The 19,564-nt window shown below is 46.8% G+C and overlaps 1 protein-coding gene across 3 annotated transcripts in view; it reads left to right on the forward strand.

The window, feature by feature from the left end:
* The window catches only part of DENND3 (DENN domain containing 3), a 94,076-nt gene that overhangs the window by 21,153 nt on the left and 53,359 nt on the right, over nt 1-19,564 (forward strand). For all 3 annotated transcript variants that reach the window (XR_010317842.1, XM_064268130.1, XM_010588521.3), the window contains exons 6-10: nt 1,244-1,363; nt 2,090-2,308; nt 8,569-8,690; nt 13,443-13,598; nt 19,220-19,316. Coding sequence is in view for 2 of the 3 variants with exons in the window: in XM_064268130.1 (XP_064124200.1) it covers nt 1,244-1,363; nt 2,090-2,308; nt 8,569-8,690; nt 13,443-13,598; nt 19,220-19,316 (714 nt within the window). In the remaining variant the exon portion in view is untranslated. The remainder of the gene's footprint in view (nt 1-1,243; nt 1,364-2,089; nt 2,309-8,568; nt 8,691-13,442; nt 13,599-19,219; nt 19,317-19,564) is intronic.

The raw sequence follows: 19,564 nt of genomic DNA on the forward strand, positions 1-19,564 counted from the left end.
TTTGCTCTTATGAACTTCTTTTCCCACTCCACATTTCTCATCTGTCCACGTTTCCCCTTGGTGAAGCCTTCCCATCAGTCGCATTGGGTTGCTTCTTTTTATCTCCTTGGTGCTTTGCTTGTGCCTACATCATTTCATTCTGCCCATTTAATGGAGTTTCCAGGGCCAGGGCAGTGCCCATTGTGTGGCTGACACAGTGCAGACGAGCTGTTGACAGCACCGTCTCCTTGCCTGGCTTGACCGCACCTCAGGGTGGAAACCGTGTCTTCCTCATCTTGGTTTCTTCTGTCCTTTGACATGTAGCAGGCACTCAGTGTATACAGAATTTGAAGTGTTGTTTAAAAATGGAATCATTTAGAAAAAGAAAATGTTTTTCTAAGTTTTTTTTTAAATACATGTCTTCAGGGAGGTTTGACTAAATTGGAAGTACTAAGAATATATCACACACAGTAACAGAGAATAAAATACAATAGTAAGATCAGTTTGACAGAGTAGGCACGGAGGGGCAGGGAAGCTGGATCAATGGAAACAGAACGGAAATAATGAGAATGCTGACACATTGTGAAAATTGTAAGCAATGTCCCATTTAAAAATTGTTAAATGGGAACCTAATTTACTACATAAACTTTCACCTAAAACACAATAAAATATTTTTTTAAAAAAAAGAAAGAATACTTTGAGCATGCTTGATTTTGAATTTGTGCTAATTTGGACAACTGTGCTGAGGTTTATCCCCCTCCTGCCAGCGAGCAGTTTCCCCGTTAGTTAAGGAGTTCAAAGGAGTTAGGCTGACTCAGAAACAGCCGTTCAGTGCTTCCGGTGCGCGTAAGCCACTGCCGACGGTCACGCTGAAGCACCTCTTTGGACTGTGCTGTCACCCTGGCCGTAAAGTGAGGGCAGGAATCTTCACGGTTTATACCTCAGATACTTTCTGCCCCAAATAGTTCATTTTACAGGACTTCAAACTGGTTTGTTCTGGTTCTTGCTGAGAATTTGCGTTTCCACCCCATCTGTACTGAATCAGAATCTGCAGTTTACCAACATCCCCACATGACTCTTATGTATAATAAATTTTGAGAGCCACTGCTCTACTAGTGGTTCTCCGAATTGGCCCCTAACCAGCAACATTAGCGCCTGGGAACTTGCTGAAATGCAAATTCTCAGCAGGGCTTGGAGCTGGAACCCGTTGGAAGCCTCCCCTGGAAGCAGTGCTCTGAACTGATTATGGAAATTGGTCGTACAGGTATTTAACATGGAACCACTGCAGATTGTATTTCCTTCACGAGTGGATCCTGAAAGCCCCATCATAGACTTGGACCTTCACCTGCCCTTATTGTGCTTCAGACCTGAGACGGTGTTACAGGTAAGCATCCTTCTACACCTGAGAGTGTCTCATGCTGATTGTCTTAATGCCAGTACCAGTTGCCCTTGTCAATTCTGTGTCTGGTCTTCTCGGATGACTTGTGACAGGTGACACCCGTGTGCGTGTCAGTATCTGCTCTTCTCGGGTGGTGTGTGACAGGTGATACCCCTGTGCTTGTCTGCGTCTGGTCTTGTCAGGTGGCATGTGACAGGTGACACCTGTGTGTGTGTCTCTGTCTGGTCTTGTCAGGTGACGTGTAACAGGTGACATCCGTGTGCGTGTCTCTGGTCTTGTCAGGTGGTGTGTAACAGGTGACACCTGTATGCATGTCTCTGGTCTTGTCAGGTGGCGTGTGACAGGTGACACCCATGTCTCTGGTCTTGTTGGGTGGTGTGTGACAGGTGAGACCCATGTGCGTGTCTCTGGTCTTCTTGGGTGGCGTGTGACAGGTGACAGCTGTGTGCATGTCTGCGTCTGGTCTTGTCGGGTGATGTGTGACAGGTGACACCTGTGTGTGTGTCTCTGGTCTTGTTGGGTGGCGTGTAACAGATGACACCTGTGTGCATGTCTCTGGTCTTGTTGGATGGCGTGTGACAGATGACACCCAAGTCCGTGTCTCTGGTCTTGTTGGGTGGCATGTGACAGGTGACACCCATGTGCATGTCTGTGTCTGGTCTTCTTGGGTGGCATGTGACACGTATTCCCGGGTCATGTTCATCCCTGCAGGTCCTCACATGCATGCTCACTGAGCAGCGGATGGTGTTCTTCTCCTGTGACTGGGCCCTGCTGACACTTGTGGCTGAGTGCTTCCTGGTCTACCTCCACCCCCTGCACTGGCAGCACACCTTCGTGCCCATCCTGTCGGGCCAGATGCTGGACTTTGTCATGGCGCCCACCTCCTTCCTCATGGGCTGCCACCTCGACCACTTTGAAGAAGTCAGCAAGGTTAGGTATTGTCCTAGTTGCTATAACAGAAATACCACAAGTGGGTGGCTTTAATAGACATTTATTTTCTCAGAGTTTAGGAGGCTGGAAGTCCGAATTCAGGGTGCTGGCTCTAGGAGGACGCTCTCTGTCGGTTCTGGGGGAATGTCCTTTTCTCTTCAGCTTCTGTTTCTTGGCTCTTTGGAGATCTCCATTGGCATCTCTCTTCCCTCATCTTGGCTTGTTTAATCTGCTCCTTTTATGTTTTGTAAGAGATTGATTCAAGACACACCCTACACTAATCCTGCCTCATTAACATCACAAAGACAATCTATTCTCAAATGGGGTTTTAACCACAGGTGCAGAGGTAGGATTTACAGCACAGATTTTGGGGGGGACACAAGTTCAATCCATAACAGGTATAGACCATTGGATCAGGAGCCCCCCTTCTTATAATTGCTTCACTAGGACTAATGTGGAGTTGGCTTTGAAAGCGCCCTGAGGTGAGGTCAGTAGAGACATCATGGTTGCCTCCATCCCCAAACTCTTGCTGTGCTGCGGCACCAGGCTGCGCGCACGCGCACACGCACACACACACCCCGTGTACTGCCTCATGTGACGTTCACGATGTCCCCTGCTGATTTCGGAGCGTGCTCAGGCTGTCGCATTCCCAAGTGGCAGACCCTCTATCACTCATCAATGCATCGGAGTCACAGAAGTGGATTTTCAGTGCGAGAATGCAGGCGTTGCAGTTGACAGGACCCGGCTTCCAGCTGTGTGACCTGCGGCAAAGTGTTTGACTCCTTAGTCACCGCATCTGTAAAAGGCAGTGATGGCTGTGCTGACCTCATGGTCATGGTCAGAGTTGATAGAATAGCACCTGGCATACTCAGTGCCCTTGAATCAATTCTAACTCCTGGTGACCCTACAGGACAGAGTAGAACTGCCCTATAGGGTTTCCAAGGCTGTAATCTTTATAGAAACAGACTGCCACATCTTTCTCTGTGGAGCTGCTGGTGGGTTCCAACCACCGACCTTTCGGTTAGCAGCTGAGAGCTTAACTACTGTGCCATGAGGACTCCCACCTGGCGTACAGTAAGTGCTTAATGAGTGGTAGCCATTATTACTGTTAGACTTATGGGAGATGGCATACATGTAACTGTCGAGCAAACAGCGTGGATCTGTGGTAAATACTGTGACATTGCCAACAGGCAGAGTAGGTTTTTTTTTTAATCACCTTTATTGACATATAATTTACACTTATAAAGTTATCCTAAAGTGTACTAAGAACCCTGTACCGTTTAGGGGTTTTTAGTACATTCACAGAGCTGTGCAGCCATTATCACTGTTCAGTTCCAGAACATTCCCCCACAGCCCCTGTCCCTGGCACCTACCACACACAAGTAAAATTTTGCTGAAGATCATTCAAAAGCGACTGCAGCAGTACATCAACAGGGAACGGCCAGAAATGTAAGCCAGATTCAGAAGAAGATATGGAACACAGGAAATCATTGCTGATGTCAGATGGATCCTGGCTGAAAGCAGAGACTACTAGAAAGGGGCTTACCTGGCTTTTATTGACTATGCAAAGGCATTCCACCATGTGGATCAGAACAAATGATGGCTCACGTTGAGAAGAATGAGAATTCCAGGACACTTCATTGTGCTCTTGAGGAACCTGTACATAGACCAAGAAGCAGTTGTTCGGACAGAACAAGGGGATACTGATTGGTTTAAAGTCAGGAAAGGTGTGCGTCAGGGCTGTATTCTTTCACCATACCTATTTAATCTGTATGCTGAGCAAAATAATCCCAGAAGCTGGACTATATGAAGAAGAATGCGGCATCAGAATTGGAGGAAGTCTCATTAACAACCTCTGATATGCAGATGACACAACCTTCCTTGCTGAAAGTGAAGAGGACTTGAAGCACTTACTGATGAAGATCAAATACCACAGCGTTCAGTATGGATTGCACCTCGACATAAAGAAAACAAAAATCCTCACCACTGGACCAATAAGCAACATCTGACAAGTCGAAAAAATAGTGAAGTTGTCAAGGATTTCATTTAAATGGATCCACAATCGATGCCCATGGAAGCAGCAGTCAAGAAATCCAATTATGCATTGCATTAGGCAAATCTCCTGCAAAAAACCTCTTTAAAGTGTTAAAAAGCAAATGTCACTTTAAGGACTAAGAGGTGCCTGACCGAAGCCATGGTGTTTTCAATTGCCTTATATGCATGTGAAAGCTGAAAAATGAATAAGGAAGACCAAGAAGAATTGATGCCTTTAAATTATGATGTTGGTGAAGAATATTGAGTATATCATGGACTGCCAGAAGAACGAAGAAATCTGTCTTGAAAGAAGAGCAGCCAGCAAGGATGGCGAGATTACGTCTCACACACTTTGGACATGTTTCAGGAGAGACCAGTCCCTGGAGAAGGACATCGTGCTTGGTAAAGAGGAGGGTCAAGGAAAAAGAGAAAAACCCTCAACAAGGTGGATTGACACAGTGGTTCCAACAGTGGGCTCAAGCATAACAACGATTGTGAGCAAGGTGCAGGGCCAGGCAGTGTTCTTTCTGTTGTACATAGAGTCCCATGAGTCGGAACCAGCCTGACAGCACCCGACAACAACCATCAGTCACTGGCAACCACCAACTTACTTTCTGTCTCTAAGGATTTACCTATCTGGACACATTGGGCCATCATGAGTTGGAATTTGCTTGATGACATTTTTTTTTGACGTTTCGTATAAATAGGATCGTACAATCTGTGGCCTTTTGGATCTGGCTTCTTTTACTGAGCATGGTATTTTCAAGGGTCAGCCATGTATTAGAGTTTTGTTCCATTTTGTGGCTGAGTAGCATTCCATTGTATGGATTGACTACCTCTCCTTTATCCATTCGTCAGTTCTTGGACATTTGGGTTGTTTCCATGTTTTGACCATTGTGAATCATGATGCTATGATTCTGTGAACAAGTGCTTGTGTGAACATGCGTTTTCAATTCTCTTGTGTCTATTGAGTATATACTTAAGAGCGGAATTGCTGGATCTTTTGGTAACTCTGTGTTTAGCATTTTGAGGAACGACCAAACTGTTTTCCAAAGTGGCTGCACCATTTCATGTCCCCACCAACAGCGTGTGAAGATTGCAGCTCTCCACATCCTCGCCAACACTTGTTATTTTTTAGAGCAGTTTTAGGTCTACAGAAACTGAGCAGAAAGTTCTGGGAGTTCCCATGTACTCCCTCCCCCACCCCTCCTCACCCCTGTAGTACCCCCTTCCCACTCCTGCCACCAATGTTTCTTCTATTATTATTTCTTTCTTTTTTTTTAATTGTGCTTTAGGTGAAAGTTTGCAACTCAAGTTAATTTCTAATACAAAAATTTATACAGTTATTGTTTTGTGGTGTTAGTTGCAATCCCCACAATGTGACAGCACACTCTCCCTTTCTGCCCCGGGTTCCCTGTGTCCATTCGACTAGTTCTTGTCCCTTCCTGCCCTCTCATCCTTCTTTTGCACAGGAGCTGCCCATTTGGTCTTGTGTATCTGATTGAACTAAGATGCGCATTCCTCACGTGTATTATTTTTGTTTTATAGTCCTGTCTAGTCCTTAACTAAAGTCCATAGTTTACATTAGGGCTCACACCGTGTGTTGTGTAGTTTTTGGGTAGATACCTAGGATCATTGTTGCTGGATTTTATAAGACTGTGTTTAGTTTTGTCAGAAACTACCAGACTGTCTTCTGAAGCGGCTGAACCATCTGGCCTTCCCACCAGCAGTGAACGAGCATTCCTGTTGCTCAGCTCCACATCCTTGCTGGCATTTGGTGTTGTTGGTGTTTTGGGTGATAGGTGTGTAGTGGTATCTGATTGTCGTCTTAATTTGCAGTTCCCTAATGACCTGTGATGCTGAGCATCTTTTCACATGCTTATTTGCCAGCTGTGTGTCTTCTTTGGTGAGGTGTCTGTTCAGATCTTTTGCCCACTTTTTAATGGTTTGTTTTCTTAATGTTGAGTTTTAAGAGTTCTTTGTGTATTTTGACTACAAGCCCTTTATCAGATAGGTGTTTTACAAAGACTTTCTGCCAGTCTGGGCTTGTCTTAATCATTTGACTTTTTACTTAGAAATTTTCCAAATATATACAAAAACAGATGAGCCAGCAGGTCTGCGTGCACCCCTCACTGGCTGTAGCCCAGCCCACTCCCCCACTTTTCTGGGGAGCTTTTCAGAACAAACCCCAGACGCCAATCGCCTTGTCTACAAGTACAGTCATGTGCTGCGTAATGTCCATTTGGGCAACTTCTGAGCGCATATATGTCCATGGTCCCGTAAGGTTATAATAGGGTTCAGAAACCCTGCTTGGGGAAGGAGACTTAGTGGACGTAATGATGTAGGGAACACAGCAGCTTCCCACACGCAACACGCGTCTCTCATGTCTCTCGTATATGGGCAGTCCCCGGGTTATGAGTGAAATCCGTCCCTAAGTCTGTTTGTAAGTTGAACTTGTAGGTAAGTTGAACGGGAACCTACAGTTCTTATTTAGCATCAGTCAGTCAAATGTTTGTCTTAGCATATGGTAAATATTTTACCTTTCTGTGCGTATAAAACAGCTAAGAAACACTTTCAAACAACACAGTGTTTCATGAGCATCACAAAGTAGTGTGTACATTCGTCATCATGAACCATTGTATTTAACTCAAATTTTTAATATAACAGGCTTTATGGCAGTCTCCTTAAATATGAGTTGTCCATAAGTCGGATGTTTACAGCCTGGAGATTGCCTGTAACATGGTGTTTGTACAATGCCCAGATCACATACCGTCCTGCCTCACAGAACGTGTTGTGGACGTTAAGCGAGGCGTGACTCTACCTCAGGAAGGCAGCTGGTGCCGGGCCCTCGTGGGAAGGAGCAGGGGTGTTCCTGTGTGTCTGCCACGGTGAATGACTCACCAGGGCAAAAATCCACTTTAGGAGAAGCCCATCCAGACATCCATGGAGGAGATGGAAAAATCTCACCCAGTCTGCTTTGCAAGTGAGAAAAAAATGAGGCCACGCTCTGAGGCTTAAAGGTGTGTTTCTTTTTTTAGTCACTAGGGGAAAAGCATCTTGGTTCCGACTCTTCAGAAGGAAACCTTTTTCAAGTTTTTTTCACTTAACTCCAGTCAGCCAGCATGAAGGAAACGTTTTTAGGATTTACCTGTTCTGGAAGATTTCAGGAGGAGAAGCCACCCCTAGCTGAGAGTGTCTTGGGTCTGTTTTGGTGTTTTTTGTCGCTCTCCTGGGTATAAGGAGGAGCTTGGTAGCTGTCCTGGAGCTCGATGGGTAGTGAACGCTCAGTGCCCGGGAGGGTTGGGTGTGCGCTCTTGCAGAGGGCAGCTCTGTTTACCTTCCTGATTTAGTGCTTGGTATGTTTGCCTGTAAGGTGGTGTTTGAGCATATTCCAGGTGCCACATTGGACACGTAAGAGGACAGACCCAGAAAGAAGCTAAGAAGTCAGGACCGTAAGAGAAATTCCCGGGACCATTGGACCCCACACCTCTAGTGCACTCCTCTGTGTCTATATGCCTTGTCGGAGATCAGATGTCACAGGAACCACGTGCATATTTCAGAAGCTCTAAGTGGGTGTGCTCACCAAGCCCTGGCCCTGCCCCGCTCTGCGTTCCTGGCACCCTGTCTGAGCTGGAGGGTGGGGTTGTCTAGCCACTGAGGCGGGCACATCGGCCTTAAGTGTCTGCGGGGCACTTAGGAGAGCTTTGGAATGTGTCTGCCGCCTCCCTGGAGAAGTATGTGCAGTGTTTGTACCTGGACGGGAAAGCCTGACGACAGCGTGTATCAGAGTCCTGATTCCCAGGGAGAGGTATATTTAATGAGATCGAGCCCATTGACATAAGGTGGGGTACACACTGTGTTTTTTGGTGAGGCAATGTAAGGCTGGAGGCCCTGGGTGGCGCAAATGGTTAAGCGCTCGGCCACTAGCCTAAAGGTTGGCGGTTCAAACACACTCAGAAGCACCTTGGAAGACAGGCCTGGTGATCTGCTTCCAGAAGGTCACAGCCTGTAAAACCCTACGGAGCAGTTCTGCTCTGTACACCTGGGGTCGCCATGAGTCAGAATCAACTTGACAGCAACTAACAACAATAATATAAGGCCATATGTATGTTTTAGGGCGGTTTAATTAACAATGACACTGTCTTAACGAATGCAAAGTGTAATTTTGTGCTTTCAAAGATTTGTTCAAGTTTGAAGAGTCTTACATCCATCTTTATGTTTTCTAGGAAGCCGACGGTTTGGTTCTGATAAATATCGACAACGGAAGCATCACCTGCTCCACGTCCTCCGGTGACGGCATGGACATTCCCGACGTCCCTCTGCTGGCCGCCCAGACGTTCATTCAGAGGTAAAGGTGGACACGGTGTGCTTGAAAACCTCACATTCCGATCCTGTCTTTGCCACTTTTGAGTACTGTTTCCTGTTTGATACGTTATTGATAGATATTTTGTGTTTATAACTTGGAAATCATTTGTGAACACTTTGGAAAAAAAAAATTTGTCTTTATTCCAGTCTTGCCTGTAATTATGGCCCTACAGAGTCAGGTGATGGTCACAGCCCGCAGGAAGCTTCCGGAACCTTCTCTCTCTCCTGTGCCCTGGTATCCTGTGCTGGTGATCTTCGAAGTTCCTTCTTATTCGTTCATTCAGTTACTCATTGTTTGTGTCGAGTACCCATGATGTGCCAGTGTTGGGCTGGGTGCATGTACGGATGAGCAGAACACACTTGTCCTGTCCTATGGCAATTACAGTCTGGAAGGCTCTAATGGCCGTGACCAGTTTTCCTGAGCAAGAAGTTATCTTTTTCTTTTCAATTCCCCCAGTGCCCTATTCATGCTCTTATTTTTTTTAAACCTTGTTTTACAGCTGTTTGTGGTGTTTTCATCTCTTCTACTTGGAAACCCCATGGGACAGCTCTCCTCTGTCCTACAGGGTTGCTGTGGGTTGGATTCAACTCAGCGGCAATAGGGTATGCTAAAAGTTAGGGCCCAAATCAGACATCAGCATGCTTTTTCTGAAAGGGCCAGATAGTCCATACTCCCGGCTTAGCAGGCACTGAGGCCTCTGTCGTGGTGGTGGTGGCGGGGAGGCTTGGCAGGAACTTAATTGCACGTGTGTCTTCTGGGCGTTGGGAAGGCGCAGTTCTGATCACGTCAGGGCAGAGGGGTAGACGGGGACGTCTGGTGCCCCTGATCGCGTCAGGGCAGAGGGGTAGACGGGGACGTCTGGTGCCCCTGATCGCGTCAGGGCAGAGGGGTAGACGGCGACGTCTGGGGCTCCTGAGCGCGTCAGGGCAGAGGGGTGGACGGGGACGTCTGGGGCTCCTGAGCGCGTCAGGGCAGAGGGGTAGAGGGGGACGTCTGGGGCTCCTGAGCGCGTCAGGGCAGAGGGGTAGAGGGGGACGTCTGGGGCTCCTGATCGCGTCAGGGCAGAGGGGTAGACGGGGACGTCTGGGGCTCCTGTAGACTGGGACGTCTGGGGCTCCTGAGCGTGGCCTGCAAGGGCTCAGCTCTCGTGGGAGCAGGACTCCCCGCGTTGTCTGCAGAGCACGTGCTTTTTCTTTGGAATTTAATAAAATGCAGCAGGAGAGAGTCTGCTTTTTAGGCCAGGCCACGTGGGGTCTGACTGCCATTGCCACACTGTCATGTGACACGTGGAGTGATAGGTGGAGGGCTGGGAACAAGGTGAGCCCCTGTCTTAGTCATCTAGTGCTGCTGTAACAGAAACACCACCAGGGGATGGCTTGAACAAACAGAAGTTTATCCTTTCACAGTCTGGGAGGTTAGAAGTCTGAATTTAGGGCCCAACTCCAGGGGAAGGCTTTCCTTCTCTGTCAGCTTCAGGGGAAGGTCCTCGTCATCGATCTTCCCCTGATCTAGGAGCTTCTCAGGCGCAGGATCCTGGGTCCAAAGGATGTGGGCTTCTCCCGGTACTGCTTTCTTGGTGGTATGAGGTCCCCTGTCTCTCTGCTTGCTTCTCCCTTTTGTATCTCAAAAGAGATTGGCTTAAATCGTAAATTAATCTTGTAGACTGATTCTACATAACTGCTTCTAATCCCACCTCATTAACATTGTAGAGACAGGATTTGCAACACAGGAAAACCACGTCAGATGACAACATGGTGGACAATCACACGATACTGGGAATCATGGCCTAGCCAAGTTGATAGATATTTTCGGGGGACACAGTTCAATCCATGACAGACCTGGAACTGCTTGTAGGTGTTTTTTGTGAATATAGCCAGGTTGTGCTTGTTTCTGGTTTGGCGCGTGGCAGCTTGTATTTAGCCCAGTGGTAACCCCTTTTGGCCTTTATCTAGTCTGTTACTGGGAACTCAAATCAGGGAAGAGCTGAACCCTGGGAAGACTGGAGAAGAAGGAGGCACTGTTGGCCTTGGCTTTTCTGTGGATTGAATTATGTCCCCCAAAAAAGTTGAATTGAAGCCCTAACCTCTGTACCAGCAAATTGGCCCTGTTTGGAAACAGGTTTTTCTTTTGTTATGTTAATGGAGCAATTCCAGAATAGCGTGGGTCCTAAACCTAATCCGTTCTGAGTGGCTTATAAAAAGCAGGATGGAAGACAGCAGACGCATCTACAAGCCCCGAGCACCAAGGACTGCACAGCTACCAGAAGCTGCAAGAGACAAAGAAGGACCTTCCCCTAGAGCTGCACCCTGAACCCAGACTTGTAACCGTGAGAAAAATTCCTAGTCTTTAAAGCCGCCCACAGGGGTGTTTTGTTATGTCAGCCCCAGGAAACCAAGGCACCTTCCTTCTACCTGGCTTGTCTGACCTCTTACCTCTACCTTGGAATCCATAGCCCTTCTACTTGAAGGGATTCTGCAAAATATGTAGGTGTGCTACCTAAGTTATTGTTCCTTCCATCTTAAAAAAAGTTAAAAGACCCAGAAGCCATGGTACCGCCAGCGCAGAGGTGGAGTGTTTGCTCTTTCTGTTTTCTGTGCAAACGTGGTGCTCACAAGGCTTTCCTGCTGGGGCAGACGGGCGACTGGCGCTCAGGGGTCTTCCATTGGGAATTTCCCTGTGTGCGCTTAGAAGGCAAAGCTCACATTCCTCGTTGCCCTGTTTACTCCCTGGTAAGCACCAGCCGACTTCGGCTGTGTGCCTGTCAGAGTGTGACGTCCTGTTGCAGAGGTTGGCCCGCATTCAGCAGAACGTCTCTGGTATTTACCTCTTAGTGCTGTCATTCCCATGAAGGCGGGGTTCTCGCCTTCATCTGCAGGTTATTGGCAGAATTTTATAGTGTCGATGCAAAGACTGGATCCCATCCCGCAGTTGGGGCATGGGGTGTGGCATCCCTGACAGCCTCGGTCTGCTAGACTTGGTTTTATAAATGTGAATGACCTTGGCATCTGTATGAGGCCCCCAGGAACATGATCAGGGCCATGGGGGTTGTCTCCTCATGAAGGTGGGAAGTCTTTGTGTGTGTCTGTGCGTTGGTGTTTGACCAGCTTCCCCGAGACGTCCTCTCTGCCCCCATCCTCACCACATTGATGAAGTGTGCCTTTGCCTTGACCTTCCTACCCTTCTGACTCTCTTGCCCTTTTCCTGACCCTCCTATCCTCGCTCCAACCCTCCTACCCTTCTTCTGACCCTCCTACCCTCGCCTTGACCCTCCTAACCTCACCCTGTCCCTCCTATCCTCACTCTGACCCTCCTACCCTTGCCCCAAACTGTCGTACCTGCATCCTGACCCTCCTACCCTCATCTTGACCCTCCTACCCTTCTCCTGACCCTCCTATCCTCGCCCCGTCCCTCCTACCCTTGTCCTGACCCTCTTACCCTCATTCCAACCCTCCTACCCTCACCCAACCCTCCTACCCTCACCCCAACCCTCCTACCCTCACCCCAACCCTCCTACCCTTGCCCCATCCCTCATACTCTTGCCCCGACCCTCCTGGAGGCAGGGACGGGGTCCCAGCCATCACAGCCCCAGGCCAGCGGCTGGCTCAGGTTTACAGAGGTGCACCCTGAGCCCTCCCACCCCCACCCCCCGCCAGTAGCTCCAGATGAGAAGGTGGCCGTCCCCTGGCAGGCCCAGAGCTGTGGCACACAGAACATTGGGTGCAGGGTATAGACACCATAGGAGCCTGCCTGGGCAGGGGATGAGAGGGAAAGCTTCTAGGCAGCTCCTGACTAGCCAGTCAGGACAGCACAGGGGCTCGGAGTGATTAGCTTGGATAAAAGTGAACGTGGTCCAAGGTCGTGGCCTTTGTGAATTCTGCATCAGTGATAGTTTACGTTGCAGGTGAATAAACTTTTCCACTAATGTACTTTTTAGAGTTTACTGTGATAAAATGTATATACCATTTTAATTGTTTTCAGTGTACAATTTAGGGAAATTACTTAAAGTCATCGTGTTGTGCAGCCATCAGCGCTGTCCATTCCAAAACTTTTTCATCCCCCGAACAGAAACTCGGTATCCATTAAACAGTAGCTCTCCGTCCCTCCCTCCCTCAGCCCCTGGTAACCACTAAAAAATGTTGGTCTCTATGGATTTGCCTGTTGTAGACATTTCGTATAAATGGGATCATACAATACGTGTCCGTCCGTGACAGACTTCTTTCACTCGGCATTGTGTTCTCAGGGTTCACCCATGTCACAGCATGGATCAGGACTTTGTTTCTCTTTATGGCATTGTACGGATGGACCACGTTTGCGTTTCTGTTTGTCTGTTGATGGACACTTGGGTTGTGTCCAGGGATGTGTTGGAAGATCACCCCCTCCAAGTTACTGCTGTGTATTTTGGGCATTTGGTAAAAGTCTCCACATGGTTCAAATGGCTAAGCATTTGGCCGCTATCTGAAAGGCTGGAGGTTTGAGCCTTCCTGGAGGAACCTCATCGGAAAGGCCTGGTGTTCTTCTTCTGGAAAATCAGCCATTGAAAACCCTATGGAGCACAGTTCTACACTGCACACGCGGGGTTGCCATGAGTTGGGGTTGACGCAATGGCAGTTGGTTGGTCTTATAAAAGTGTTTACCTGGCGAGAGCACGCGTACTATCCTGGCGAGCTCTATGTCACTAGTACAACAGTCACGGGTCAACGACGCTCTGCGGTCAGCTGCCTCTCTTCTTTCCAGCATCCAGAGCCTTCAGCTGCACCAGGAGCTGGATCTCGCTCACTGCAGTTCCAGCACGGATCTGAACGAGGGCCAGGGCCGTCGGCGCGCGTGGCAGCAGAAACTGAACGGCCAGATCCAGCAGGTCACTCTCCAGCTTCTTGTCGACATCTTCAGGTAGGAGGCTCGCCAGCCTGCGCTTAGGTACTGAGGATAGCAGGGCCCCCAAAGCTCAGGCAGTCGGGATTTGTCACAGCAAGAAGAAGGTGGCTAAAAAAAAAAAAAAAAAAGAAGAAGAAAAGAAGGTGGCTCCAGCCCCCCAAACCTTTTCGTGTGGCTGTTAACAGCCAGCAGGTCCATTTTTCAGTTTGCTGTTTCTATTCTGACCTGCACAGGGTTTTCGAACCCCCCTCAAGGAGCCCTGGTGGCTCAACAATTAAGCACTCAACTGCTAACAGAAAGGTTGGTGGTTCAAACCCACTAGTGACTCTGGGAGAAAGACCTGGCAAACTGGGCCCATAAATATTCTAGCCTAGGGAACCCTACGGAGCAGCTCTACCCTGTCACACGGGGTTGCTATGAGTCTGAATTAGATCGACTCGAGGCCACCTAACAACCACAGTCCCCTCTCTCTCCTGCAGATTCTCATCTCGGCTGCAGTGTCTCAGCTGGGCCTGTAGGAAGGAGAATATCTGAGGACAGTGTTCACGGAGGGCTTGTCTGTGCTGGGCGTGTGCTGGCGCTAATGACGCAGGGTCTAGGCAGGTCTGTCCTGGGAGGCCTGAGTCCAGGAGATGGGGGTGGGGATGGACGGGTGGATCATTTTATCACGACTCGTGGACTAGAGGGGCAGTGGTAGAATTCTCATCTTCCACAAGGGAGACCCGAGTTCGATTCCCAGCAATGCACCTCACGTGTAGCTACCACCCGTCTGTCACTGGAGGCTTATGTGTTGCTATGATGCTGAACAGGTTTCAGTAGAGCTTTGAGATTAAGACTAGGAAGAAAGGTCTGGCAATCTACTTCTAAAAACCAGCCAATGAAAACTATATGTATTACAACTGTCCAATCCACAACCAATCATGGGGATGGCGTGCGACCGGGCGGTGTTTTGTTCCTTATGCCTGGGGTCACTGTGAGTTGGGGGTCAACTCGACAGCAGCTGACACAATAACAACATGAACGAGGTGATGAAGCCCCCACAGGAGACCTGCCAAGAGGGAGCATCTCAGGACTTGGTGCTGTTAGAAAGCTCCCTGCTTTCCCTTCCCTCCTGTAATTGTCACTGTCAGGTATCTGTTGCGTGATATGGTTTTTGTGACGTTTGAGCTGGAATCGGTTACCTAGATCAGAAAAGTTAATTCTAATATTCCCTGGGAGCCTCAAACGGTTTGCTCTTAACTACTAACCTGTATGTCAGACTAAGACAGCCTAGGAAGAAAGACCTAGTGATCTACTTCTGAAAACATTGGCCAGCGAAAACCTCGTGGATAGCAGCAGAACATTGATATGGTGCTGGAAGATGAGCCCCCCAGGTTGGAAAGCACTCGAAAGACGCCTGGGGAAGAGCTGCCTCCTCAAAGTAGAGTCAGCCTTAATGACATGGATAGAGTCAAGCTTCCAGGACCTTTGTTTGCTGACGCGGCATGACTTGAAATGAGAAGAAACAGCTGCAAACATCTGTTAATAATCAGAACCTGGAATGTACGAAAAATGAATCTGGGAAAATTGGAGTCGTCAAAAATGAAATGGAATTTATAAACATCAACATCCTAGGCATTCATGAGCTGCAATGGACTGATATTGGCCATTTTGAATTTGACAATCATATGGTCTACTGTGCTGGGAATGACAAATTGAAGAGGAATTCATCATCAAAAAGAACATTTCGAGGTCTATCCTGAAGTACAGTGCTCTCAGTGATAGAATTATATCCCTATGCCTACAAGGTAGACCAGTTAATAAGATTGTTATTCAAATTTACACACCAAACATTAAGGCCAAAGATGAAGACATTGAAGGTAATTAATAATTACTCATGATTGGAAAATGAAAGTTGGAAACAAAGAAGGATAGGTAGTTGGAAAGCATGGCCTTGGTGATAGAAATGATGCTGGAGGTCGCGTAATAGAATTTTGCAAGATCTAGATTTTTTTTTTTTTTTTTAGATTTAGTCATTGCAAATACCGTTTTCAACAGTTCATAAACCAGTGACTATATGCGCGGACCTTGCCGGATAAAATACACAGGAATCAAATAGACTACATCTGTGGAAACAGATGATGGAAAAGCTCAATATCATCAGCCAGTACAAGACCAGGGACCGAGTGCGGAACAGATCATCAATTGCTAATGTGCAATTCAAGCTGAAGCCGAACAAAATTAAAACAAGTCCACAAGAGCCAAAGTATAACCTTGAGTGTATCCCACCTGAATTTAGAGGCCATCTTAAGAATAGATTTGACGTATTGAAGACTAATGACCAAAGACCAGAGGAATTGTGGTATGACATCAAGGCCATATACTTGAAGAAAGCAAGAGGTCATTAAAAAAAACAGGAAAGAAATAAAAAACCAAAATGGATGTCAGAAGAGACTCTGGAGCTTGCTCTTGAATGTAGAGTAGCTAAAGAGAATGGAAGAAATGATGAAGTAAAAGAGCTGAACAGAAGATTTCAAAGGGTGACTCAAGAAGACAAAGAGTGTTATAATGAAATGTGCAAAGACCCAGAGTTAGAAAACCAAAAGGGAAGAACACACTTGGCATTTCTCAAGCAAAACAACTGAAGAGAAAATTCAAGCCTCGAGGTGCAATAGTGAAGGATTCTGTGGGCAAAATATTGAGTGACGCAAAAGCATCAAACGAAGATGGAAGGAATACACAGAGTCACTGTACCAAAAAGAATTGGTCACCATTCAACCATTTTAGGAGGTAGCATATGATCAAGAACTGATGTTATTGAAGGAATAAGTTCAAGCTGCACTGACTGAAAACACTGGCAAAAAACAAGGCTCCAGAAATTGATGGATACCAACTGAGATGTTTCAACAAATGGATGCAGCGCTGGAAACACTGACTTGTCTGTGCCAAGAAATTTGTAAGACAGCTACCTGGCCAACCAACTGGAAGAGATCCACATTTGTGCTCATGACAAAGAAAGATGATCCAACAGAATGTGGAAATTATCAGACAATATCATTAGTATCACACACAAGTAAAATTTTGCTAAAAATAATTCAAAAACAGTTACAGTAGTACATTGACAGGGAACTACCAGAAATTCAAGCTGAGTTCAAAAGAGGATGTGGAACCAGGGATATCATTGCTCATGTCAGATGGATCCTGGCCGAAAGCAGAGAACACCAGAAAGTTGTTTACCTGTGTTTTATTGGCTGCGCTAAGGCATTCGACTATGTGGATCACAAATTATGGATAACATTGTGGAGATGGGAATTCCAGAACACTTAATTGTGCTCATGAGGAATCTGTACACAGATCAAGAGGCACTAGTTCGAAAAGAAGAAGAGGATACTGTATGGTTTAAAATCAGGAAAGGTGTGTATCAGGGTTGTATCCCTCACCATAGCTATTCAATCTGTATGCTGAGCAAATAATCTGAGAAGCTGGACTGTATGAAGAAGAACGAGGCATCAGGATTGGAGGAAGACTTATTAACAACCTGCATTGGGTTATGCAGATGGCACAACCTTGCTTGCTGAAAGTGAAGAGGACTTGAAGCACTTATTGATGAAGATCAAAGACTACAGCCTTCAGTATGGATTACACCTCAACATAGAACAAAAATCTTCACAACTGGACCAATAAGCAACATCATGATAAACAGAGAAAAGATTGAAGTTGTCAAGGATTTCATTTTACTTGGATCCACAATCAGTGCCCACGGAAGCAGCAGTCAAGAAATCAAAGGATGTATCTCACCGGGCCAGTCTGCTGCAAAAGACCTCTTTAAAGTGTTAAAAAGCAAAGACGTCACTTTTAGGACTAAAGTGCTCCTGACCAAGCCATGGTATTTTCAACTGCCTCATATGCATGCAAAAGTTGGACAATAAATAAGGAAGACTGAAGAAGAACTGATGTATTTGAATTATGGTGTTAGCAAAGAATACTGAATATAGCATGGACTACCAGAAGAACAAACAAGTCTGTCCTGGCAGAAGTACAGCGAGAATGCACCTTAGAAGGGAGGATGACGAGACTTCATCTCAGGTACTTTGGGCATGTTATCAGGAGGGACCAGTCTCTGGAGAAGGACATCATGCTTGGTACAGTAGGGAGTCATTGAAAAAGAGGAAGACCCTCAGCAAGACTAATTGACAGAGTGGTTGCCACAACAGGCTCAAACATAGCAGTGATTGTGAGGATGTCACAGGACCGGGTAGTGTTTTGTTCTGTGGTACACAGGGGCACTATGAGGTGGAACTGACTCAATGACGCCTAACAACAACAACTAACTGAAAGACTGGTGGTTTGGGCCAACCTAGTGGTGCCGTGAAAAAAGGCCTAGTGATGTGCTCCTGTAAACGTTCAGCCAAGAAATCCCTATGGAGTGGTCCTACTCCGTAACACACGGGTTTGCCACGAGTCGAAATCAACTTGAGGGGAACGGGTTTAGGTATCGGGATTCAGTAAGTTGCTATCTCTAGCCTAGATATGCAGTCATTTATGGAACATATGGCAGATAAACCCCTCAACATTTGTCAGCTGTGTGCATAAGTAATTTTTAGTTCAAGCTTCATCTTTGTGGAAGTGTGTTTTGGCCTTTTCTTTCTTCCAACTCTTTCTTCTCCTCTTTCTCTTCCAGCTCTCTTACGCTTGCCACTCTCTCCCGGGGTCCAGCAGCCAAGGAAGGTGGCCCCTTTGGTAGACTCCACGGGCTGCCTGCTGCCAGGTCCTTTCTGTTCTGGAGGGAAGTTCCACTGTGAGGCTCTGTAGTAGGGCTCGCTCAGCTGACAAGACTCAGCGTGGTTGTTTCAAAGCCAGAATCAGGATGGCATTATTCTCTCGATGCGTTTATTTATATCAAGCCAATAACTTATTCGGGAAAAGAAATGGGATGGTGAATTATAGACAGGATGTGTGATCTCTTAGCTCACAGCGGTGTACCCTGGGTGTAGGGTATACTGTCTTCCTTTTGGTCCTTGAAGATGAAATATTTTATGATCAAGGCTTTCATTTTTAAAACAATTTTTAAGCTTAGTGAGTTGATAAAAGCAGAAAATATGACTACAGATCACCAAACTTTCTTTCTGCTGGATGAAATGTTTTCCTGCTAGATGGAGGGATGTCTTTGCCTGTAGTACGTACTGAATATGTCTTGTAGTCATTGGCTCCGTGTTTAGGCTAAAATCCCGCAGTTTGACAGGTGAGGACACGGGGTAACAAGCGAAGAGGCTTCAGGCTGGGGGCTGAGCTGGGTCAGACGCGGCCGGTCTACCTGGCGCTCTGCCACTCTTCCTGCGACACGTCCGTGCTCTCAGCTGCATTTGGTTAGTAAAGAAAAGCTGTTGTGTCTTAATTTGTGTCAAGAACTGGGGGCTTGAAGGAGAAGATGGTGGCACTCCCTCCCCAGGCTTTATTCCAGTTGCAGGGAACAGTTATGCTTAAAGTGAGGAACGGCTTGACCACAAAATGCATCCACACTGTATGCTTTTGGTGTCAGGGTAATCCTCCTGCAGAACAGGGCTTCTCACAGTGTCGTTTTTCTGCCGCTGATGGTGATATGTCTTTGAGGTACTTGAAAATATTTCCACCCTTAGCCTCTCTGTTCTGTTTGTCAGGGAGGTGAAGAATCATTTAAACTACGAACATCGAGTATTTAACAGTGAAGAATTTCTCAAGACGAGAGCTGCAGGGGATCACGAGTTTTACAAACAGGTAAGAGGTGTGCGGCCCTGCGTGCAGGTTCAGTCCTTTATGCTTCTCTGTATTAAGGCAGCTTTCACAATAAGTTACTTTCACATCTGTTAATATTTGATTGATTTTATCACTTTTCAAGAAAGTTTGACCCAGCTTCTCCTGGGTGTTGACCATCTCTTTCTTTCTTTCCTTTTTTTTATTGTGGTGAAATTTAGCAGTGTTAGTGTCCTAAAGCCTACCGTTCAGTGGCATTAAGTACGTTCATA

The sequence above is a fragment of the Loxodonta africana genome, chromosome 14 (genome assembly GCF_030014295.1).
Source record: "Loxodonta africana isolate mLoxAfr1 chromosome 14, mLoxAfr1.hap2, whole genome shotgun sequence".
In the NCBI taxonomy this organism is placed as follows: Eukaryota; Metazoa; Chordata; class Mammalia; order Proboscidea; family Elephantidae; genus Loxodonta; species Loxodonta africana.